We start from the raw sequence: 25,895 nt of genomic DNA on the forward strand, positions 1-25,895 counted from the left end.
TGTTTGTTATCGCCGAGAGATCTCGCACCCCAGTTCCAGAACTAGGTACTTACCGGATAACGAACTTAGGCAATCGATTTGAGTTCGATTGATACAGAGAGGTTGCGTTCGTTGGCTGAGTACAGCCTGTTGTAGTGGAATTAAAACGAAAGTTGCGGGGTTTTATTGTAGGATTCTGTTTGGATAAATTTATTCTTTTTAACAGTATACATATAACATAGTAGAAATAATGGGCATAACCATTTAAGTTCATATAGGTAGGTTGTAGTTATATTCATATAACGTGATGTTAGTAGAAATAAAACAAAAAACCGATCAAGTGCGAGTCGGACTAGCCCACCGAGGGTTCCGTACTTTTTAGTATTTGTTGTTATAGCGGCAACAGAAATACATCATCTGTGAAAATTTCAACTGTCTAGCTATCACGGTTCATGAGATACAGCCTGGTGACAGACAGACAGACGGTCAGTGGAGTCTTAGTAATATGGTCCCGTTTTTACCCTTTGGGTACGGAACCCTAAAAAACATCTAGGACCTTAGCTAAGCGCGCGTCGCATCAATGTTGCCGGTTTATTTGTTTCATCGTAACAGCTGCAAACTTGTGAGTTGTTGCTTGTTACTGAATGTCCAGAAAGATTTACGACAAATTCGATTAGCTATGGCACCGCTGATCGCATAATAAAACATCTACAGATAGTAAACCTTTATCTACTTACATTGTATCGAGATTTATTGCTAGTTTACCCAAATGGCACCTTATATACTTAGGTAAAACGTGTCAGTTCCATTTCTTATACTATTGTCCCTAGCAGAGCCTGCAAAACATGGCGAAGGTCACGCCATTATCTTATAAAGCCCGGGCAAGTTTGTGCTGTTATATAGAACAACTAATGTCATTTACCATTCACGCCTCCCATTATATCCTGTGGCGTAATTCAGATGAATAGTGGACTTTGTCCCTATAATTTATGGTCTGACGCTTCAAGGTTGACCTAGAAACGGACCTTTTTATTTGGATTCTAGAAAAAGCTACAGTTTATTAAACGCTGAAAAGATTTTGTTATGAAGGTAGTAGTAGTAGGTAAGGAAGAAACATCTTTTGACATTACTTGGTGTATTGATCAATTTGAAATTTGAATGAGTTTTTGGTTACCTAAAATAATTCCAAGTGCATTTGTGTGATTTTGATCTTGTTCTTTCCGTGTTAGTAAGATATTTAATACGATTTTATTTATAAGGATACTTACAAATAAAGTGGTATGCAAAATTAGATAGAGTAACTGACAGCAGTTAACGAAAATGTTATGTTAGTTGAGGTATTTTTCCGGTAATTCGGAAACTAAAATAAATAGGTACTATATGTAAAATCCAAAAAGAAACTATGTACAATAGGGAGGAAAGTAGACTGACCGTGATTCTAGTGATTCTTCTAGTAAAAAACATGGTAGGTATCGAAGAAACAAAATATATACTTAAAAGTAGTAAGAAACCTTTTGATATCATTCTTCCATTCACATGGAAAGTTTCGGCTACAACAATAGATGAGTAAGCGGGACACCCCGGCAATTTTGTGCACAAATATCTACATAACAATAGGAGAGGGAACCTGAATCTAGATATGATAGTTCTGTGGGGACGTCTAAAATTTCAGCTAGCTATCTCGAGGAAAAGAGCTATGTTTGTGTTTTATTTTATACAATATTTAATCTAAGCAAAAATTTATTTACTTTTACAGTTGAAATTAGTTTTAGATATACTGGCAGTAGAAGTTAACTTGGGAATAAAATACATTGTTTTGCAGTTAACTATCTTAAAACAAAACATATTATTGTTTGAATTAATCGACATTTAAGGCCAGGTCATTCGAAAACGACTTTTAAATTTATTATGAACTATTTCATTGTTTTGATGATAAAAAAAAACACTTAATATTGTTTGTGGTATCACGAGATATATTTACAATAGTAGTTTATGTGACTGGTACATAATGAGAGGCATTAAAATACGAGTGTGGGTTTAAGAAACGAACGTTAGTGAGTTTCTTAATAGGATCACACGAGTGTTTTAATGCCTAATTAACTAATTATGTACAGTTACATACACTACTTTATCTAAACACATACTGTAAACTATCTAAAAGATAAACTGTACGTCAAATGGCGGTGAATGAAAACTTTTTTCACGCATGTCACACATCCGTTGTTTTTTTAAATTCCTAGACAAAAGAATATAAGACCCTATTCTCATGTCACTCGAGATCAAATATCGTGCGGTTTATATTTAAAAAACATACTAAAATGACGTTTCGTATCGATAACTGTTTTAATATCTATGGATACTAGAATAGAGACCTACTTGAGTTTTGACTGCTGTTCCAAATTTAAACTCATAACCTACAAAAATCTATAACGTTATGTACATTAAAGTACAAATTTTCCTACTACCACAGATAAGAAAGTTCTCATAGTAAAATTGGTTGTAATAAAGCTTGTCATTTCCTACGGTTTCTGAACGCATTATAAAGCACTAATGACATGTGTGTAGATAAAAATGTTTGTGCCATCACGAGATACCTTTACAAAAAATAGGTATCTGTGTTATCGACAAGTATCTGGGTTGCAGGATGCCTAGATACTACCTTCCGATCCATTTCCAGATGGATATTGTTGACAACCAATATTGCTGACGTCTGTACCTGATAGCTAGACCTAGAAAGCTATCTACTAGACTAGACTTGTAATAGCTACAACTCTACGTAATAAAACCCTTATGGTAGGTACTACTAGCTTTGGCTCGCGGCTTCGTCTGCGTAGAATGATTATATCCGTGACGAAAACTATCATATTCATATTCTTTATTTGTATTGATCATACATTGTCACAGAATACAGATGCATAATTTATACAATAGGTATGTCAGAGATATACAATTAAAAGTATCCTATCCTATGTCCTCGACCGTGAACTATCTTCATACTTAATTTCAACTAAATCGCTTCAGCGGAAGCGTGAAGAAGTACAGACATATAGAGTTACTTCTAGATTTATTATGGCAGGGATAGAGATGAATTCTCTGTCTTTAGCAGATCCTAAGTATAAGATAAATTAAATTCGGGGTGACACTTTTTGGGTCACCCAGACGGTTTGCACTTGCAGGAAGACAAATCTAATAAATCATCATAATAGACTCGTTACCTTAAGTAATCATTATTAAGGTCGACGTCTTGATTATACCTTCATTCGCCCTTCGGAGTCTCATATAAAAATAATTTCTTAAATTTCATAATCTTTTAGATGTTTTATGTTGTATAGAAATGGGGACTTACTATTCTGTTTGAGTCATAATAATGTTTTTTCTACAAATTGGGCAGTCTCGTTGAACGCTCTTCATATTTTATTATTAAGTAAGTTAATTTGATAATTTAAGGCCAAGCGGAGACTTTCGTTTAGATTTAAGTAGTAAGTGACCAAAATTTTATGTTTTTTTCTTGTTTAAATACTATCATATGGGTAAGTTTTTTTCGAAGAATCACCGCTACATAAAGCATTTTTTATTAATAGTTAAAAAATAGTTTCCAGACTAAAATAAAAATATATGTAATATAGTAAGGGGACTATAGCCCAAGCCCTCTCGCGCATGAGAGGAGGCCTGTGCCCAGCAGTGGGACGTATATAGGCTGAAATGATGAAATGATGATAGTAAGGGGAAGGTACAGTCAAACCCCCTTATTTAAAAAACTTTACGGGCCTGATTTAGTTAAATTATGTTTTATCCCTTTTTTCAAAATGGCAGATAAGGACAAAATATTATTAGCTAATTGAGGTTTATAGCGCGTTTATGAATAAGGGGGAAAGAATATAATTACTGTAGGTACCATTTCGTATTAGTACATTGTCACAGTGACAATCAATATGAAAGTCGCTAGGGACAATGACCTTTTATTTATGTAGACGTGTGACGTTCATAGTTGACAAAACTAAAATTTGATCCAACGATTTTGACAACTTGACAGGTTGGCGTCACCCATACGACTAGCTAAATATAGGTTCCGGAACCTATATTTGATGGCTCAGGATCGTGCGCCTGGTACCATATCTACCTCTTTTTACTTACATCCATGGCTAGGGACATCATACTATTGTCACTGTGACAAGGTACGAAATGGTAATGCAATGGTACTGAAATTAAATTCCTTGTCCGTATATACATCGATATATTCCCTATATCATCAATTCATCATTAAAAACCGAACGGTGCGTGCAAAGCTATGAAATACTGGTAGTAAAGTTAACAGTCAAATTTTATTATTCCATTCACGTACGAACACAATGCGCATCTTTTGGATGGAACAGGTCCCTAACTTAATATGGCGCCTTTCATTTACATTTTACGAAAATCATGAAGGTATGTGCTCTGCCATCAAAAACTGCGGTCGGAAGAGGGATATATTGATTTGATATCACGTAAAGGGGCCCACAGAGTTCGCCGGACGATATCAGCCTGTCAGTTGTTCGGAGCTGTCAAATTTTGCTTCTAACTGACAGGCCGATATCGTCCGGCGGAGTGGTAATCAGTGGGCCCTTTTAGTATATTGCAGAATGACGTTACTCCCGTAATCAAAACTAATACCACCTAATGCTTTGTCTTCTGCGGTCACACTTTTTGATAGTGGAACACACTCTGCTATAAAAATGAATTCGATGTCTTATTTACTGACAACATTACTCAACTCACAAAAAACGCACTGACAAGACACCAAGTTTTGCACAAATCAGTGAGTATAGAAAAAGGAATTTCCCATAAACAAGGAAAGGATTTTTCACAAATCTACCCCTAAGGGTGAAATGGAGCGTTAACATCTATAAGGAAAATTCACGCGGATATACTCGGAGTGCAAATGTTTCCGATGAAGCTTACTGAGTCTGACTCTATGGAAGGGGGGGGGGGGCTGGTAAAAACTAATTGTAGTGACACTTGACGATGCTTTCTTTTATGATGGGGATTTTACATTGCCACAGACAATTAACTTCTCCTTAATAAATGGTCCGTTGAATTTAAAGCTAAAATAGGTTAAGTTATAAACGTTAGCTTGCCAAATATCGTCCGTTTTATTAAAAGTACAAACAAATCCGTCATTTACCCGACACCTTTTTTAAATCTGCACACAAAATATGATGGTGCATTAAAAAACCAACGCTTTATAAAAGTTGCGGAAATATAGTCTGCATTGCATCTTTTTATGCAGTGTAGCACTTAATTACTCGTGTTCTAACCCGTTCTTAGTCACTGCCCTTGCATTGCAGGTAAAAATAAAAAGCGAACAAGAAATCGTCTAGCAACGCCCGAAGTTATCCAAGCATTTTGACCTCTACGTAGGTTGCATTATAAGATCAATCGTTTGTTAGTCACAATACGGTGTGTTTACTGCTTGATATAGCAATAAAACCGATATTATATATGCGTGAGATGAGGATAACATCTTCTGAAGTTAGTTTAGTCTTTGTGTGGTTGACTCATAATAGGTTTGTTTGATAACGTTTAAGTCTTCGATTAGACAAGTAAGGCCAAGAGAGGGTTACAGAAGAGAACACAAAAGAGTTTGTCATATAGTCATGTAGGCAAACCTTGGCTTATCGGTGATACTTGGTAATTCGGTGATAATGCGTTGTTATCTTACGCTGAGCTTACAATGCTGAAATGTAAGCAATTAAATTGCTGCCAACCCGATTGCAAGCATCAAAACTGACAGCTGCCAACGATTTTATAGCTCGCATTTCCTCATGGTGAGAACTGTGTAAGACTATAACGGAGTATCACCGAATTACCAAGTATCACCGATTAGCCAAGGTTTGCCCTATCTAAATGAGCTCATTTGCGCTGCGATCCAGTCAAGTTCAGAAACTTCACTTTCACATCTCATAGTTAACGATCCTAGAGAAAATTGGGTCTTTAGCGTTCTAGAACACGGCCACGTAGCTTTCAGATTCAGCCATATATAACCACGATGCGACTTGGAAAACTAAACTTGGCGACATAATGCTAATGTGTTTGTCGTCTGCGAAGTGGGTCATTTTATATGAACATTTCCTTTAATTTCAAATATTAGTGGGAAGCTGATACTCAAGATGCCGATTAAAAAAAACCTTTTGTACTTAGTTTTAACAATGTTGTTACCACCACTGCCGTGTACGTGCCAATTTTTGGCGAAGTGTCGACCTGTCGACCATAACTTGCCTTTCGGAGCAATAAAATAAAAATCATGCTTTCCATTCGTGCTGCCACATCTCGATTGTTTATTGCTTTATGTACAGTTGTACACCCAGCTGCAAAAGTGCATGGCCACTTTATGAATGAATTCCATGCAATTTGCAGCTCGCTGTACAACACAAAAAATATTACATCTGCAATCGAATTAAATAAATAAACGAACATATCTGATTCGTAGCGATTATGAAACCAATACTCAATTTGGTTAAAATCGAAATGATCTTATCAGTGTCTGATAATGTTAATGAGTGCGCGTTATTCTCATACAAATGGGAGGTAATTTAATTTGGTACATATGCATATTTTTGATTTTGATACTGAAATCGTTTGTACGTGCTGCAACCCTCAACCCAAAGGGACAATTAAATACAAATACAAATACAAAATCGTTTATTTGTCCAACATAGGTATGAATAGTACATAAGTACAGATCTTATAGTATTACTGTTGTATCACTATGTTGTGCCATAAGGCGTACAATTTTTTGTCATTAATGGACTGTGACTACATGCTGTGCACAGTTACCATTAATTATAGTCTAACAAAAATTCGCTTACACTATAATATGTTTTTCACCTCAGCAGCTCGAACAAGGGTACTTTGCTTCTTAAAAATAGTGAGCAAAATGCGATTTTGCTCACTGAGTGAGACAAAATGACATTCAAGTGACCTTTATAGTCAAATGTCATTTCAACATGCGGGGTCTAATACAAGTTCGAAATACTTGGGTTCTATTATCTCTGTCCCTTTCACACTGTTAGCAAAAAGAAACAGACGAAAAAAAGTTTAAACGACATTCAACGGTATATTGACTGTTTATAATAGACCCCCGAAAAACTTCAGAACGCATCGTTCCAAACCACGTACGAGCTCCGTACGAGTATGAATTCTTAATAATTATTTAAATAAAATAATGTTTAAGATTTGATAAAAATACTATATTTTAGGTATTTTATTGTACAATTAAAATAATGAACTCAAAAAATACACAGATTATCACGCAAAATTAATTATTTTACTTTTAAGAATTTCTACTATAGTTCACAAATAGTACGTATCCGCAATTCGGACCGTATCTTAAAAAGTTTTGTTTTTTACAAAAAAAAGTTGTCGGTTGAAGTGTCAGTTGATCAGTTCGTTATTTTCATATTATTTTACTGAAATTTATTATTACGTTTTGTTTTTGTGTTCGATTGCGGTAATTAAACTTAATTGTTTGTATATCTTAAGAAAACATTATTGCATAGGTATTAAGTGACGAAGAAGGATTACATTTTTCAAGTTGTCTAATAGGTATGTTCTCACTGCTAAGGTGTGAAAAATTTTGTGTACTACACGAGATCAAAGTTATTTACATCTCGTGCGCTTTTGAGTCCCTTACTACGCTCAAGATTCTAAATTAGATTCACTCGCTACGCTCGTGAATCTATTATAGAATCTTTCGCTTGCACGGGACTCAATATAAGCACTCGAAGAAATATCAAACTTTGATCTCTTGTTGTACAAATAACTATTGTCAACTAAATATTTAAAAACTTTACTTTTAAAACTTGTCATATCCTCTAAATTTCTTAATTCATTCGGTATTTTATTAAAAATTTGTGGGGCCATTCCAAATATACTTTTCCTATATAATGCTGTTTTGGAAGGCATTGAATTTATTCTGTTCCTAAGACGTATACTCTTAAACTGTTGAAATAAGTGGGGATTACTTTTAACAAAAATTACAATTTCGAAAATATACAAACAAGGTAGAGTTAATAGTCCTAATTTTTTAAAATATGGTTTACATGAACCCAGTTGCTGAATTCCACACAATGATCTAATGCATCTTTTTTGCGCTTTAAACGCTACTTCTCTGTCAACTGAGTTTGCCCAAAATATAATGCCATACCTTAGTGTTGATGTTACATAGGCTTGATATGCCGTCAAAACAACTGGTTCACTAACAATCTTTCTTAAATTATATAAAACATATGAAAATTGATGCAGTTTCTTACATATAATGTCTATTTGATTTCTCCATGTCAATTTATGATCTAAGCTTATTCCTAAAAATTTTGTCACATCCGTTTTCTCAATTTGTTGCCCCTTATATGAAATATTTAAACTACATTTATCATTTCGCCTTTGTTTAAATGTCATTATTTTAGTTTTTTCTAAATTGATTTTTAAATTATTGCTAGTTAACCAGTTTATTACTGACTCTAATGTCTTGGATATTTCAGTTTCATATGTTTCTGGATCTTTACAAGTGAACATTATGGTGCTGTCATCAGCAAAGAGTACCATTGGATGCTCGATGGCTTTTGGCAAATCATTTATATAAATAATAAACAATAAAGGGCCTAAAACGCTTCCCTGAGGTACGCCATAATGAATTTGTCTAACTTCCGATGAATAAGTGACCTCAGTTTTCGTTTCAACGCATAGTCTATTTATTTGAGTTAACTGCTTTCGATTAACCAAGTAAGACTTAATCAAATTATGCACATTACCTCTAACTCCATATTTATATAATTTATCTAGCAATATTCTATGATCTACAAAATCGAAAGCTTTCGACATATCCATGTAAAGTGCTGATACCGGAACTCTCTTGTCAACATTTGTTACTATTACTCGCATAAGGTCAAAAGGTCAAAATTAGCTAGGAAATGTATTCAGATCTCTAACATATGACGCCCTCTCAATTCGTTTTCGACATTTTATTACCTTTTATCTGTAAAACTGTATATGTAACTGGCACATACTCGTAATTAGGCATTAAATTAAAACACACGTGTCGTGTGAACCTATTATGAAACACACTTCGTTCGTTTCATAAACCCACACTCGTATATGGCTTTTCATAATGTAGCAGTCACATAAACTACTATTACAGATTATAATCAGATATCTAAAGGCAAAACTGACAACCCTATGAGCTTATGACATTATCTTTTTTACATTTATTCTTATTGAGAATATGAAGTGGAAAGGAGACTTCAATCGAGGATTATTTTATAAATTTGGTCTATCAAAGGATTAAATAAAATTAATTGGTATAAAAATAACTTAATATTCCTCTTGCTATGGAAAAATATTAGTATACTGTAACGTGATGCGGTTTAGTCGGGCTTGTTATAAAATAAATTGGAAATAGCTACGTATATTAAACTTTTTAACAAAAAAAAAATATCTGAAAAACCTTTAGATAATTAGATCCGACTTCTGAAAAATCGGCCCCTTATTACAGGTAATCCAATAGTTTATCAAAGTGGTAAATTGATCAGGGTCTCTCGTAGATCCCTAGTATCCCTACTATGGAATAGAGACTGTCGGCTCGATTCGGAAAATGAATTAGATTTCTACTAGACTTCAACAAGTTACGATATGGATAATTTAAAGATATTTGTAAGATAGATATGTCAAATTTGACGTTTCCGCGATTCTGGAGGTCCTCTTGAACGATTTCGACAAGTTATGACTTAGATATCCAAGTCACATCTAGTCGATATCTAATGTAGATCTATAGTGTAGTAAATAAAGGTAGTGGACCCCGCAGTAATTCCTCAGCCAGAAAAAACTTTACAGTATGATAAAGTATCAATAAATAAAAAGTATTGTATAAATTTCCAAAGAATAATAATAATAGAATTAAAGTAAATACCTAAAGTCTTAAATCGTTAATATCTTTTTACGGAAAAATGCTCCGTTCAAACTTTCTTCACCACACATATTCATGTAACGTATTCCAACAATATATGAAATATCAAAAAAATATACCAGCAAAAATACCAGTATTAATAAAATAAAATTTTTTGGCGTGTCTTGGACCGGAAAATTGCTCAGTCAAATTTTTTCACTGGAATGCCATTTTATTGCCGTTTTATACCTACAAAATGAAAATCTAAAAATTTTCCACTCTCAGTTTTTAATAGTTCTATAATACATACATTTCGATACGCATTTTTTTTGGATTTTTTTACCCACTGCGCCAAATTATATTCTAAGATCATATAAGAAGAAAAAAATGACAGAGCAATTTTCCGATGAAAATGAGCGTCAAAAAAAAGGAAGTATTATAAAAAAATATTCTCATGTTTGACAAAACTTTTAGATTTTTTTCTAGTATCAAATACTGATACAAATAACTTATTTGATAAAATAATTTTGAACTGAGGAATTACTCGGTTCAATATATAATCAGATTTGTGTTTTTACCTAACTTAGGAGTGTTTTTTTTTTGGATATTTATAATGTTAGTCTCGGCTCATACTATACAATAACCAAGCTAAATTTCATCGACTGAGAAATTAATGCATGGGTCTCCATACAACAACTTGCTTCATTTACTACACTACTAGTTGATCTCTAAATCGTCTCTAGATCTTGTGATTATCTCGAAATCCGAATAGGCCTGTGTATTTGATAATCATAACGAGACGTCGTATCATATTTTTTTTATAACACGTCGGTGGCAAACAAGCATACAGCCCGCCTGATGGCAAGCGGTTGCCGTAGCCTATGGGCGCTTACAATTCTAGTGATGTCACATGAGCGATCCCGACCCTTTAGAAACCTTTATATAAAGCTTTTTTCAATAAGCCTCTCGAGAAAACCTCGGCTGGGAGTTCATTACAGCCATATCTGGTAGAGCGTCCACGGAAGAAAATTTCAAAACCTCACAGTACGTGACCGATACGGGGGACCGTAATGGTCCTAGGTTTTTCTGGATTTAAATACGCCCCCATGTTCACACATATACAACCCTAACCTAACGCTGAATCACTACTTCGATACCACTGAGTCATGGACGTGTCGCCTAGAAATCAAACGTAACACGCAAATGGACGATAATGGTGGCTGCATATATTGTAATCATTACGTGTGCGACTATTAACATTCCATTTATGGCATGTTAAACAACAAACTATGTACATAATATTATGTAGTTATGTACTAACAGTAATACTCTTTTAATTGACTATCGGGGATCATGACTTATGACCGAAAAAAGCGCTACGATTTTTCAAAAACTCTGCTGGTTGAACCAACTGTACCTTAAAATACGAGTGAGGGTTTATGAAATGAACGAAGAGAGTTCCATAATAAGATTACACGAGTGTTTAATGCCTAATTGTTTACAATTACATACTCTGCTTTATCTACACTCATATTATAAGCTCTAGAGAGCTATAAATACTATGTGACCACACTGTTTGCAATTAACATTTCGTTTCGAATAAATTTCACCTTGATTGCTATTAGAATTTAGGTCAAATCAATTCCTTTGATTTACAGATGTTAAAAATTTGAATGTCATTATAAATCTAATTAGATGTTATTAATGTTATTATTTCGCAATAATGGCATTTTACAGATAAGAAATTTGTTTTCTAAAATGAATATAGTAGAGGGTTTATGATATGTGTGTAGATAAAATATATTTAGATCTGTGCTAGATAAAATAATAGCTCCGTATTATGGAGAATGTACATGGTGGCTAGAAGTGGCTGTATGTAGCCTAGAGGTCTAGGTTTACATAGTGTTCGATTTAAGGTCCATCACTGCCCAGTTTAAAGTACACTACGTTTCAAGTTCACCGTTTCCTACACGTGCCTATGTTGTTCGTTCTAATGCACTTACGGGATTAGATTAAAGCAGCTAGCTGGAATTGGTCTGATGCAGGCGTACCTATATATCTGAAACTTGTATAACTTGTTTGTAGAACTCGCTATTTTTCACTTAGCAATTTTCCCAAACATATAAACAATGAATACTCGTACCTACTTGAACATATTGTTTATATCTGGCTAAAAAGTTTGGTCAGTGGCGCGTTACTTTTAAGTGACTGATGTATCACACGTTCACAAGTTCAAAAAAATAATTTTAACGACACAATTTTCTGTTACTATACAGGTAACTACTAAATTACACCTTAATCGATCCAGTGCTTTAGCGTGAAAAGGTAACAAATAAAGTTGCTTTCGCATTTATAATTTAGTGGGGATGCCTTAAAAGGGTTTAAGTATTAAAATAGTTTGTTTGCTTTTCTAAAATAAGCCTGATCTTAAACTTAAACTGAACTCTGAATACAAATATGAGCCAGTTAAATATCATTCAGGTGTACTTACAACTTCGAGCATAAATTATATCTTGTTAGTACAGAGTTATCGATATCGGGCACGGTTTACAGTTCGAAATGTGGAGTGTGGGGCGAATTATTGGAGCAAATATGATGTATTTGTTTTTAACTTTAGTTCGCTTGCTCGTTAAAAATATGGAATATAGATTACGAGGATGATGTTACGATTCTAGTTATTTTCAGAAGAATGCGGACAAAATAGGTAGAGTTAGACAAATAATAGTCTGCAGCGATTTGGATAGCCCGCGCAGTGCAATTGTTATTTATACGTCCTAATTTCATAGAAGTTTGACGTTTAAAATAACACTTGCACTGCGTGGGCTATCAAAATCGTTGTAGACTTTTCTTGGTTTAACTCTAAAATCGTGGAATGTATTGGGCCCCATACATTCCACGACTCTTGTCGTTCCGCATAGACTCTATAATTGTTTTTCATTGTATTTTCTCGGAAACGTTCGTATTTGTCTTGCTACTTCAGTCAACCAACTCCAGTCATTTAACTAATGTTAATGAGAAAACCTTTATCTTAATAGCCATTTGTATTTATGATTTTATATCGTTAACTATAAATTTAGGCGACTACAAAAAGCGAATAGCTATACGGAAAACTAACCGGGATTTTTTAAACTTATTACTTAAAAGCGGTTTCGTCACTCAGCAAAAGGCAAGCCTATGGGAATCGAGTTTCATGGAAGCGTGATTATTATGTTATTACAAGTTTGACTTAATGTTACTGATATGTCACTCTAGTTGATATGTGGGGCCCTAGAGAGCCCCGTCACAGAACCATGATTTATTAATGTGAAGTTTTGATTATTTATCACATAATTACTAGCTTCGCGCGTTATTCATGAGTAGTATGTATGTTATTGGTAATTATTAAAAATGTACAGACGAGACAATCGTACTATATGTATACTAGTATGACAACAATATATTTCGGGTATCTCGGAAACGGCTCTAACGATTTCGATGAAATTTGCTATATGGGGGTTTTAGAGAGCGAAAATCGATCTAGCTAGGTCTTATCTCTGGGAAAACGCGCATTTTTGAGTTTTTATATGTTTTCCAAGCAAAGCTCGGTCTCCCAGGTATTTAAGATTTATATACCTTCAATGTGTGAACCTACGCCAGACATTGCATTAGTAACATCTATGTAGCACATTACCTGTTTGCTAATCAATTAAAATGGTCTCCTGAAGTCGATAGTAACCTAATTGGCTAATGAACAAATAAACTACGTTCACTCATATATGTATATAATGATACTCTACGCTACCTATAGTCGTGTGATAGCAGGGGTGTGCTAAATTACCTTCAATCCCAATAACCTGACAATACAAATATGTACCAGGGGTCCCAGGGCCGGGTGTTTATTTATCCGCGTACTCTCAAGAGTCGAGAACTAGTACAATGGGCTAGATGACAAAATTTCATTTATGGTTTCTATCGATCATGTATGTTTTTAGGATCAAATGTTTATATGGGATAATGGGACCCATTGCATTAAAGCAATACGAAAGTCAGAAATGATAGTCAAAGTCCGACAGTCGTACTTCACTCGCGAAACGCCCCTAACAAAACGATAAGTGAACGTGACGTCAAGGTCACTGAGAGTCCATCTTGAAGTAGGGACAAAACAAGAAAATTGCGTTTTTGTCGGTGAAATATTGCGTTTATGTATATAGTTGCAATACAATCTTTTTTTGGATATAATGTAAGGAATCAAATGGTATCCTTACTTATTTCCTTTATTATGGAAGTTAAAAAAACAACTAAAATTTTGGAACTTTCAGGTTCTGTATTTTTGTATTATTTCCATAATTTACACATTATTGTGATAAATTGCTCATTTGCTATCTATTTTAATCGATTTTGTTATAAAATTCAATATGTGTCATCATCCCTATTCCTATTTTGTTTGAAGCCAGAATTGATAAAAAACTATTCGAGTGTAAAGTAATTAAATTGTCGGGTAAATCTCAAAATGTACACCCATTTTCAGAAAACCCGACCATTTTAAGTATGCGAAATTACCCGAATACACCTTATACAAGCTCTTTTTCATAATTTCTTTGGCCGAATAATAAAGAAGCAACTGCGTGTAGGTACCTACCTAGTGTACTTTACTTTAAAGATTACTAAAACCTAAACATTCATGTATGCTAGAATGTTGCTGCTCCACTTTCCAGTGCGCTTTTAACAATTTTTAGTTTTTATATTGAAATTTTACACGTTTTAATCAAGGGCACGTGCCACGACAACTAGTTGTATATCGTTGCATACCCCAGCAGTATAATTTTAGTATAAAATAGCTAGTGATACCTTTAGCCGAGGGAACTTACGAACAAAATTCCGAAAGTTAATAACATTGTTGTTATTAATTTTCAGGTTCAGAAGAGACCGCTGTTTTCTAAGTGTCTTTGACTTATACTGTTTCGTCTATAAGTCGAGTAGGTACTTTGTTAGCGATAATAAGAACATTCTCGCTAAATACCATTTAACGAAGTGAAACATTGATTTTCTCAGTCCTTGACTATGTCTGAGAAGTCGTTAAAATATTCAGGCTGTAAAAACTTAGGTTCATTATCAGTTTAGTATTATTTAACAAGAATCAAATATTGGTTCGTTAAGTACGAGCAATCTAACGTTACAAAATATATTAATTTGATTTAACATTACTGTCATTACATCTTCCTCGAGCTCGTGCTTGTAGATATTGGTGCGTGCGAGATGCACTGTGAGTGTCAAATCAAGATAGAAAGTAAAGTTTGAATGCCTCTTCTATTTTTTGCAGAGATCGTTACCGCTAACCGCTTTACTTCGTGTTTAATTTTGGAACCTGATACCGGTGGGAACTCATTAATTATTTCTCGTCGGGGTACTTAGTTGCTTCCTTTATGTAGTAGGTATATGCTGATGCTGATACTGTTCAACCGACTCTAGTTGTAAGCTACCTCGCTAGACTAAACGGGTCAATTTATATGGAAATATAGACTAGCATACATGGTGGCTTTTCTCATTCTTGAAGCAACAATGTGGTAACCATGTCGCTTCTTGTTATTCTATCTAGTCAAGCGAACTCAAGTTTAAGGTGATTAATGTAGTAGTCATATTAAGCGACACCGATAGCAACCACAGGTCTAAGAATGTACAAGATTACTTGGCAACGATAAAAAGCATGAAGAAAATCGGAATGATGTCAATTGTCATTGGAAGTATTGAATTCAGAATTAATTATGTAATTGCGTAAATTATTTGCTTTAGTAACATTGCCAGTATATTCCAAGATATAACCAGCCATAATATCTCCTGAATGTAGTGTTTCGAATTTTCCAGTCCTTAACCTTTCATCTTGGTAACCGTACCGTACATTCAAGAGGGCCGCTAGGCCGCTCGCTACAGAAATCAAAACTGGTGACGTTTTTGAATTTGTTGCTTCGTTTTCGCACTTATGAAATGTGATCCCTTTTCCACATTTCAGTCATTTTTGAGCGTAGGTAGCAACGCACTGCATGTCATTTTTTCAAGTCAAATCGAAATTATGAGAATAAAGTAGATGCCTTTTGCGACAAAAGGTTAGTAGGTCCCCTGTGACATAATCAATAGTTACAACTTTAATCTCCGTTCCAGGGAGTATGCATAAAGAGGCACTTATACCGGCTACGTGAGAAATTTTAAGCGAACTTTTCCGCCAGCGTCGCCATTTGAAGAATTAAATAAAGCAAAAGCTATTTGAAGTATTAAAGATCAGTGCTTCCTGAATACATTTAACATTTCCTGCTATCTACTGTAAAAAAGCTAAAGATGTCTGTCTTTATGTTAGACTGTCTTCTAAAGTAAGCCTCGAATCCGGTTTAAGATAAATCGGGAAATACTGGTTTATTTAGGATACAATTTTTTTTAAACGAATGTTTTAAGAAATTTAATCTAAATTAACTAGTTTTTTTCCGCAAGCAGACGGCAAGCAGGTGGGTATATAAATACTGATTGAATGGAATGGTTCTAAGCCGGTTAGTCTGAAAAAAAAAGAACTAAGAAATGGGCTGAAAAGAAGCAGTTTTTTTAAGGAAACTGAAATTTTTCGTCAAATACAAGGTAACGCGTTGAAAAAATAAACGGAACACGAACAGTAGTAAACGATTCGTAGGTACTTCTTTTGTGATACTTAAATATTGCGCGTAGTTGTCGTTAGGTTGTCTTGCACGCTATAGGTCACGCACAACACGTATTCCTAGTGTTGAAGCTTGTTCGTGTAACTCTTTGAACAATAACATATGTGACCTTTAATAGGAGTTCGGAAACTCGTGATGTACAAACATTTTTTGACGAGCTCGCTTATTATTCTTATCGTTTTAAATGAAATGGGCAATATACTGTCAAGAAATCGTGCTCTCCTGAAATGTCCTGTCTTGTCCCTCTTTACATCGTAAAACCGGGATAACGCATATCACATATATCTGATGTATTTGCATATCGTTCTTGCCTTTATTATTTTACGATGTCACGTCTCGCCGGCATGCGGCAGTGGAGTCTGCTTAGAATACCATCACTGGATGATAGATGATGACCATTTGTAAATCTTATTGCTACCACATAAGGTTCATCGATGGTCAGGAGTTTTTACGCGTAATAGGATGAATAGTTGTACAATAACGGCTTGACCATGAATCTGTATCAGTGTAGAACGATCCTTCCACATTCAAATACCTTTTTAAAGAGATTCTTGACATACAAAAACAAGATAGGTACGCCTTTTTGGTTGTGAATTTTAGGATCTAATCTAGTAACTAATTGACAAAAAGCTATTCACTTTTACTCACCTTCTTTTTTTGTTTTATGTTTAATTGCATTGTTTCGTGGTCTGGGTTTCGGTAGAGAACCAGTAGGTACTTCTCTTCGGGAAAAAGGGAAGCGTGTAGCCGAGCTGTAAACGCTTTTGAGTTATTACAGCGCACACACGTACGTAGATGTTTTTAGAGTGTTTATCAACATCTGTTATTTTATTATTAGATTTAATTGCCCATCATGGTGTTAATTTAGTTTAACTGTACATTGTGTTAAAAATACGTTGTAGCTTAGCGGTAGGAGCATGCAATTTTCAATCCGGAGGTCTCCGGTTCAAACCCCGGCTACAATATCATTTGATATTTACATTATTTACCTTCCAGTCGCTCTTCGGTGAAGGAAAACATCGGAATAATGCCGATAAAGGCTAGTTTCTCCTCTAGGTTGGAATGTCAGATCAGATGGTAGTCGCTTTCATAAAAACTAGTCCCTACGGCAATTTTAGGGATCAGTTGCCAAAGCGGATCCGAAGCTCCCGTGAGCATTGGCAGAAAGCCGGGACAAACGCTAGAAAGATGATGATGAACTCAACATTATGCGTAATTGCAGCATTCAAATAAAATATCTTTTACGGACGTTACAGATCACTTTTAATTCGAGGATGTTGCCAATTCATACCTACGCTATGCAGGTTCAATCTTGCAGTCACCTTCAATAAATCTTGCACGACGACGCAAGTACACAATTATACACGCTCTTATGGCTCTGCAAATAAGATTGTGCGAGTGATATTTTTGCGAGTTTAGAGCAAGAAGTCATTATAGGCGACTGTACTTGTCCATGCGACCAGCAGCAAAAAGTATGTTTTGTTTCTTTTGTGTGTAGATCGTAGTGAACATTAATTTTGTCACGCCAGTTTCATATGCAGCTAATGTACAGTTTTTGCTCCTGTACAAGTAGAGGGAAAGTGGCATACAGGAGCCAGCTTTTTAAAGAGCCATTATCAATATTTTGGTGGTTTTGGAACGAATTTTGGCCGAAGGTTTGTTGTAGTGCGCACTCTCCTCACCTGCAAACATTTACCTCATACCTATAATACCTATCATACAAAATTCGCTCCGATACTACCGAAATATCTCTTTCAAAACCTGGCGCCTTCATGCTACTTTCCCCCTTCTGAGTAAATAGTAAAATGTTGAATAGACTAACCTGACTACGGTTTTCGTGCATAACCTTGTACTTTTTCGATTGGTAATAAATATAGCCTAGCCTATGTCACTCGGGCTATTAACGAGAAACAAATCCTCTAATATTAGGCAAACATTTGAAAGCACCCAAGCCACATATTTACATATGGGTCAGTAGGGCTCCTTTAATCTTTTTATTTACATTAATGTTATTTTACTACTTACGTTTTTATCTTTATAGTCCACTAGCGACCCGCCCCGACTTCGCACGGGTTAACAAATTATACACCTAAACCTTTCTCAAGAAGTAGTTTTAGAGTTTATCACGTACAAACACACAAATAGCCAGACGCGGCGAGGAACTTTGTTTTATAAAGTTTAGTGATGTACTTATCAAGTTTTAGTGACTATTATTTTATAATTTTGTGGTAAAAAACTGAGGTTATGCTGAAGCTAAACCGCAAGATTTTTACATAATAAGCAAATTACGAGTATATACGTGGGCCATACTGAAAGTTTCTGGATTCTGATATATGAGAAGACTTATTTATTCTAAGTGGCCAGTCCAGGAATTTTCAGTATGACCTAAGTATGAGTTAATTGAGTAGGCTCAAATTATAATAAGAGTTACCGTTCCCACCTTTGATAAAATATAACAACCCAAAAGTGAATGTTAAATAGAAATGTCAAAAAAAAAACTGTGTCCCACTTCATGTCAATTTGCTTCATTTTTCATGCTATGTTTGTCTTTTTCAGTACGGTCCCGTGAACCCGCTCTTCCTCCCAGTGACCGCGCCGAAGGGCCCGGGCTTCACCGCGGTCATACTCACCTACGACCGGGTGGACAGTCTATTCACACTAGTGCGAAAACTGGTGCGCACACCTAGTCTAGCGAAGATCCTCGTCGTGTGGAATAACCAGCGGAAAGCGCCGCCTCCATGTAAGTAAACCTTCTGCTCTCTCCCAGTGATCGCGCCGAAGGGCCCGGGCTTCACCGCGGTCATACTGACCTACGACCGGGTGGACAGTCTATTTACACTTGTGCTACAACTGGTGCGCACACTTAGTCTAGCGAAGATCCTCGTAGTGCGCCACCTCCGTGTAAGTAAACCTGCTGCTCTCTCCCAGTGACCGCGCCGAAGGGCCCGGGCTTCACCGCGGTCATATGAACTTTTTATACATATATAAAGGTTTCTCGCGTATTTGTGGAAAAGAACAATTTGTATTATTTTGGGTAGGTAGGAATCAATACATGAAAACATCGATACGCGAATACTAACATAGTTGATTATTCATCACACGTTTCCAATCGTTATCCCGTTAAAAAAATATCCACTAAAACGTAATAGGAAAATGGCACTCGAGGCTCGCGCGTAAACGAGATTAGAATAGGTTGATTTGAAATTACATTCGATTCGAATAAAATCATGTTTTATAAATATTATTAATCAATTTTGGACAAAAAGGCCAATTCGAACGTACACTTATATCAGAATGATATTTGAATGATGTTATTTCGTAGGTAGTTATCAATATCATGCGGCGTCTCGCCCGCGCTAATACATGTTCGGCCAAGTACGAGCGAAGTGGACGATATTTGAATGACATCAATGTTACATTGCGTACCCAAAGGGTAAAAACGCAACCCTATTACCAAGACTCCGCTGTCAGTCTGTCCGTCCGTCTGTCTGTCACCAGGCTGTGACTCATGAACCGTGATAGCTAGACAGTTGAAATTTTCACAGATGATGTATTTCTGTTGCCACTTTAACAAAAAATACTAAAAAAAACAAAACAATTTAAGTGGGACTCCCATACAACAAACGTGAGTTTGTTGCCGTTTTTTGCGTAATGGCACGGAACCCTTCGTGCGCGAGTTCGACTCGCCCTTGGCCGGTTTTTATAAAGTGATGAAGCGACAAATGCAAAAACGACTTTGTTGTATTTTGTCAAGATTAACATTAAAACTTTTTTACATCTTCAAGATTGCGGTGGTTTTACGTCAAAGAATGTCCGCAATCCAAAAGAACCAAGTCATTGGATTCTAGACTTTGTAAGCCTTGATTCACGGTTGATATTAGATGCGGCTAAGTATTTGAGTGTCTGTCCGATACAATATATTACAATAGATTTAAAATTAACTCCGATAATGTTTATACAGCTTCTATAAAACAGATGTTAGCCTATCAAAACGCTATAACAATAAAAGCGCTTATAAGATTATTCATTAAAAAAACAACTCTATGTTATGGAGTTTTAGTTCATATTCCAATCGAAAAGTCCGTACTTAGGAGTTAGAAAATTTTATAACTCTATTAAAAACGTTATTGTAAAATGTGCCTATTTGGGTTTGTTTAAAGTTTAGTTTGCTTTAATAGTCCGTTGAGCAGAGTTAATTAATATGTTATTACTCATCGATTGGTTACGCACCGACGGGTCGAGCTCGAGAGTGAATCTGAGAGCAGAACAGTTTAGATTCATTTTAATTGTAGGTAATTATTTGAGTTCGTTGAACAATTGTGGGAGCCAATCGAATGACATCTTGGAAATTGTATGTGAAAAGTGTGGAAAAATTCTGTTGTCAGGACATGACATTAATTAATTGTTAACCTGCACGCCACTTTGTAAAGGCGCTGATAGACTTGAGCACTTGATGTATGTGTGTCGCACAGCTGCGATCGTGGCCCACAAATGGTCTCACTCGAAGACCAGACTTTCGCTTTACGGGCTTATTTCTTGGTAAACTATAAAGTTTACCAACGCCATAAAAATAGGTTTTATTTTTGAATAAATTTAAGTCTATTAGAGCTGGTTTAGACGGTGCGCGAACTCGCATGCGATTTTAGTTACATTGCGGACTGTTGGTTACATTACACAATTCAACCGACCCATCAAAAACCGCAATGTAATGAAACTCCCATGCGAGTTCTCGCATCGTCTAAATGAGCCCTTACGAATATTTGTTTGGTAACATAGTTCCAAAATAGGTTTAATAAATTTAAGTTCTATCGAATAGATTATACAAGTACACGAGAGAAAGTTTATGGATGCCCTGCCGTCATCTTGAATAATGAAATAAGTTAGTTGGGGCATAAGAAACAGTTGTATGGAATCCTCACACTGTTTCTCTTGTTCCGAACAAAATAAACTATGTTGATCTTCTTATCCCACATTACCTTAATCAAAAGTCTAAATAGGTTAAAAATAATAATCTAGGTAAATTGAAAAGTCGCAGCAATTATTCAACTGAAGAACAAAATAAACTCATCAGCCGAGCTCGGAATAGCTGAAGATGCAATCGGAAAAATGCTAAGTTGAGATCGCCACCATCGGAACCATGGCACATTGGCTCAAGCGATTTAGTAGACTTCTATTGCTCCTGTACGGTAAATTTTTATCAATATGACAAGCTGCTCCAGATCGCCTCAATGAAGATGGAGCTTATAAATAAGACAACTCGCGTTCGCCACACATAGGCGCTCCCGTAGTAATTTATTATGGGGTAATTTACTTTGGGAAGAGCGAACTCTCATCTCATTTTAAAGGCCGGCAACAAACTTGCAACTCCTCTGATGTAATTGCTATAGGAGGCAAATGAGTAGACGAATCGCTCTATGGAAAGCAATTACCGTCGCCCATGGATGGACACAATGGGGTTGCAAGTGCGTAGCCCGCCTTAAGATGGAAGTACGCGCTTTTCTTGAAGGTTTGCAGGTTGTATCGGTCCAGAAATACTTCTAGCGACAGTTCATTCTACAGTTTAGCTGTGGGAGGCGGGAAGTTTCTTTGTCTATCCGAACCCTGTTGCTATTAACACTGAAAACGCGTTATCAAGTGACAATGCAAAAAATGAATAGACATGGTCACAAAAAGTAATTATTTAATTAAACACGACAATAAAATGGATTACAATGGACTTACCTCGTGCCGCGGTCATTGTCAATTAGTACGGTGGTGTTTAATTTGCATATCAACAAAAATCGGCTCGGATACAATGCGTGACGTAATTAATTAACAACGAACTGTTTTGATAGTAGAAATTACTTACGTTGCAGTGCAGAGTCAATGGTGATTGCAATTTGAAAACCTACCAAATGGTATGATAAATTAGTAAAACAAAATGGTAATAAGTAGATACTCGTAATTTTTAAATTTCTAGGGTTTTATTTAGATAGGTAGGGATAGGATCTATCATAGGTACTAGAGCAGGCGCGGCTCACTCCTCGATTTCGTCGCGTCGCTACAAGTACATGCGGCCACACCAATTTTGGTGTCTAGCAGTAGGAGTTGCCGCGCACCGCTGTGGAACGGACGCCTGCTCGCGCTTGCGCCACTTTGCGGTCATATCTGTCGTACCTAATAGACGCGTTTTGCTAGAGCACAGTATAATAAAGAGTACTAACGTACAGTATGGACACTCCCTGCCTCCCGTTGAAAGTGCCGACCACTCGGTTACCTCACAGTTACCGGCTGGCAAGGACGCGACGACGCGGTGCGCAGAGCGGAGGCCACGTAAAATATTCAAATATTAAACAAATATTTACAAAACCTATCAGATCACACTGAAAACAACACAATATCTTTATGAACACAAAATCATGTTTTCAACTTACGTAATATTTCGGTGGCCTGAATTTCCTTACAAAAATTTTGTTACTTCGTTTACCTATACTGATTCAAAATAGGAAACTATTGCATAAATCGAGCTTAGATACCCACCTTACAGCATAATACGATTCTTATTTCTTCCTAATTCGCGCAATGAGTTTTGAGTCATTGAGGTCATCGAACTTGACAACAAAATGGCGGGAACCCTAGCACGTCTTATCTCACTCACACAAGCATGGTACGCGTTCACCTACACGAGCTTAGACTGTGTGCGTAGGAACGCGTTTGTTTCATACATTTGATCGTCAGTGTCCGAGGTGTGGCTAGAGAGTGAACCTTCTGTACTTAGTACTATTATTTATTCTGTGACTAGAGTCAGACCAAGCTTATACATATTTGCGGCCTTATAGATATTGGCCATTTTCAAATTTACACTGCTTTCGAAGTTTCCCCAATGCATCTCAAAGATGTAGTGCATAATTGATTTCCATCGTATTTTCTCGGAAACGTTCGTAATTGTCATGCTACTTCAGCCAACGTCAGTACTTTGTACCGAGACTGACTGAAATAGTAAGACACGTTCGTACGTTTCCGTGAAAATACGATGGAAAATAATTATACACTACATCTGTACCCAGTAGTAGTGCCTAAAAATAGTAAAATAGTGTGAGAAAATGTTAAAATAAGTAGTGTAACAATACCACTTCCAATACGGAAAGTTTACCCAATTAGTCGCTAGATGTCGCTGGCGTCAAGATAGAACACGCTAACGCTTGTCTATCACAGTTTCATGGCATGTGTTCGACATTAGTATGCAAACCGCTCACTAGATGGCGGTGACATCGAAATAGAACACGCAAGCGTTTGTCTTTCGTAGAATAGTTAAGTTCTAAGTTAGATTTTTGTTTATTTGATAGATTCGATAGGTGACACGGTTATTATATGCGAAGTATCAGCTACTCTGAGTACTTTCTATCAAGAGATGCTCGGAGACTGATTACTACAGTATCTCCGACCGGTGGTTACGTTCGTGCTGAGGGTGTTTGCTCCTGCATATTCTTGTGGGTCTTCACCTTTACGCGGACAGTGTTACCTTTTTTGTGCACTGTTACAAACTGTAAACATAAATACGCCGAGTAAATAAATTACTCTTTCAAGAACTGCTGCCTTTCGCTGATTGAAAACGCCCCATCGATCCCGCCACTTACAATCTGGCGTCCAACGCGGGCACTTCGTCGAAAAGTGACTACCTCATTACGAAGTCGGGGCGAGTAACATCGATAAAAATCAAGCCGAGGCCAGTCGTTGAGACTAAACAAAACAGAAATATGGCAGTCAATATGTCCGAAGCTCAGTTTCAACAGCTGATTGGAGCCATAACTCACAGTCGAGCTCCAGCCACGGAGACCAGAGATGCACCGCGCACCACATCTTTCGCGACGGCCACCTTCACTTATGATGGAGAGAGAGACGCGACGCGTGTAAAGACATTCCTGACGGCTGCATCTTGCTTCAAACGTGTCGAAAAGATGAGTGACAGCGATGCACTTGATAGCCTTCCTCTGATATTAAAGGATGACGCTGCCGTGTGGTGGAACGGGGTGTCTGATAGTGTTTCGACCTGGGACGACTTCAAGAATAGGCTGCACAGGGCTTTCTCTCCTAAGAAGCCTGCTCCTATGATCTATCAGGAGATCTGTGGAATTCACCAGAAGGACAACGAACTTACTGAAACCTTCGTCGCAGCGAAAAGGGACTTGATTGCTCAGCTGCCTACTCCACGTCCTTCAGAAAGTATACAACTCGACCTAGTGTATGGATCGCTGCATAAGAAAATCAGGGAGAAAGTTCTACGGGAGAACGTCACGACCTTCGACGATCTCCTAAAGGCTGCCCAAAGTGCTGAAGAACTCTTCGATACCAAACCTCAGCCAGCCACAAAGGGCCGCATCCGCTGCAGCTACTGTAAGAACCCAGGACACTCTGTGGACGTTTGTCGGAAAAAGAAGTTTGCCGAAAATAAATCAACCTCAGCGGCACTCGACCCAAGGAAACCCGTGGTGGCACAAACTCAAATGCCCTCACCATCTGCTCCGAAATTCTCGTGCTACGGCTGCGGTGCTCCAGGGGTAGTACGGACTAGCTGCCCAACCTGTTCCAAGCAACCACGTCAACAGCCGATTAAGAAGGAGGACTTAAGCTTCTACGCCATTGATGATGAGCTGGATAATAGGCCACGACCTGTCGTTTGCATCTCCATTAAAGAGATACAGGGCTATGCATATGTTGACTCCTGCGCCAAATCTAACGTGGCCTCGTGGCAGCTGTACTGTCAGCTCAAGGCAGAGGGATACGAATTCACGACTCAGACAGTAGTCCTTACCATGGCTGACGGCTTTCATAGGAAGCAAGATATACTGAAGGTCAGGGTAGAGGTGAAGCTCATTGATCGGGTCGTACCTACCCTATTTGTTGTGCTGCCGGATTCACGGGACAATCGTACGCTTCTGGGATCCGGATTCGTGCAAGACGCCCTTATGATATTAAATATTCCCCAATTCACGTGGTGGTTCTTGGATGATCCCGATGTTGTCTACGAGCTATATCAAGAGAACTTCTTAAAATTCGATGTAAACTCCAATGTTGAAGTATCTACGGAGATGATCACTTCAGATCACAGAGCGAAACATGTGACCACTGTTCGTGAGGTTGACGTCTCCGAAAATCAAGCGTCTAAGGTCCAAAAGGAGAGTAGTGGGTCATCCTATCGCCTGCACAGGTTAGAAGACACCATCGTCGACAGAAGATACAAGACTTTTGACGGGTATCTCCCACAATGGGACTATATGCTGCGCGATGCTGAAGTCAATGTGGAGGAAGAAGATGTGACTCTATCTCCGCGCTCGCAAAATCTT

At 36.9% G+C, this 25,895-nt stretch overlaps 1 protein-coding gene across 1 annotated transcript in view; it reads left to right on the forward strand.

Annotated features, from left to right (window-relative positions):
* Positions 1-25,895, forward strand: part of LOC134794203 (exostosin-2) — a 94,692-nt gene that overhangs the window by 42,404 nt on the left and 26,393 nt on the right. The window contains exon 3 of the mRNA XM_063765949.1: positions 19,129-19,312. Coding sequence (XP_063622019.1) covers positions 19,129-19,312 — 184 coding nt within the window. The remainder of the gene's footprint in view (positions 1-19,128; positions 19,313-25,895) is intronic.

This window comes from Cydia splendana, chromosome 10, assembly GCF_910591565.1.
Source record: "Cydia splendana chromosome 10, ilCydSple1.2, whole genome shotgun sequence".
NCBI lineage: Eukaryota > Metazoa > Arthropoda > Insecta > Lepidoptera > Tortricidae > Cydia > Cydia splendana.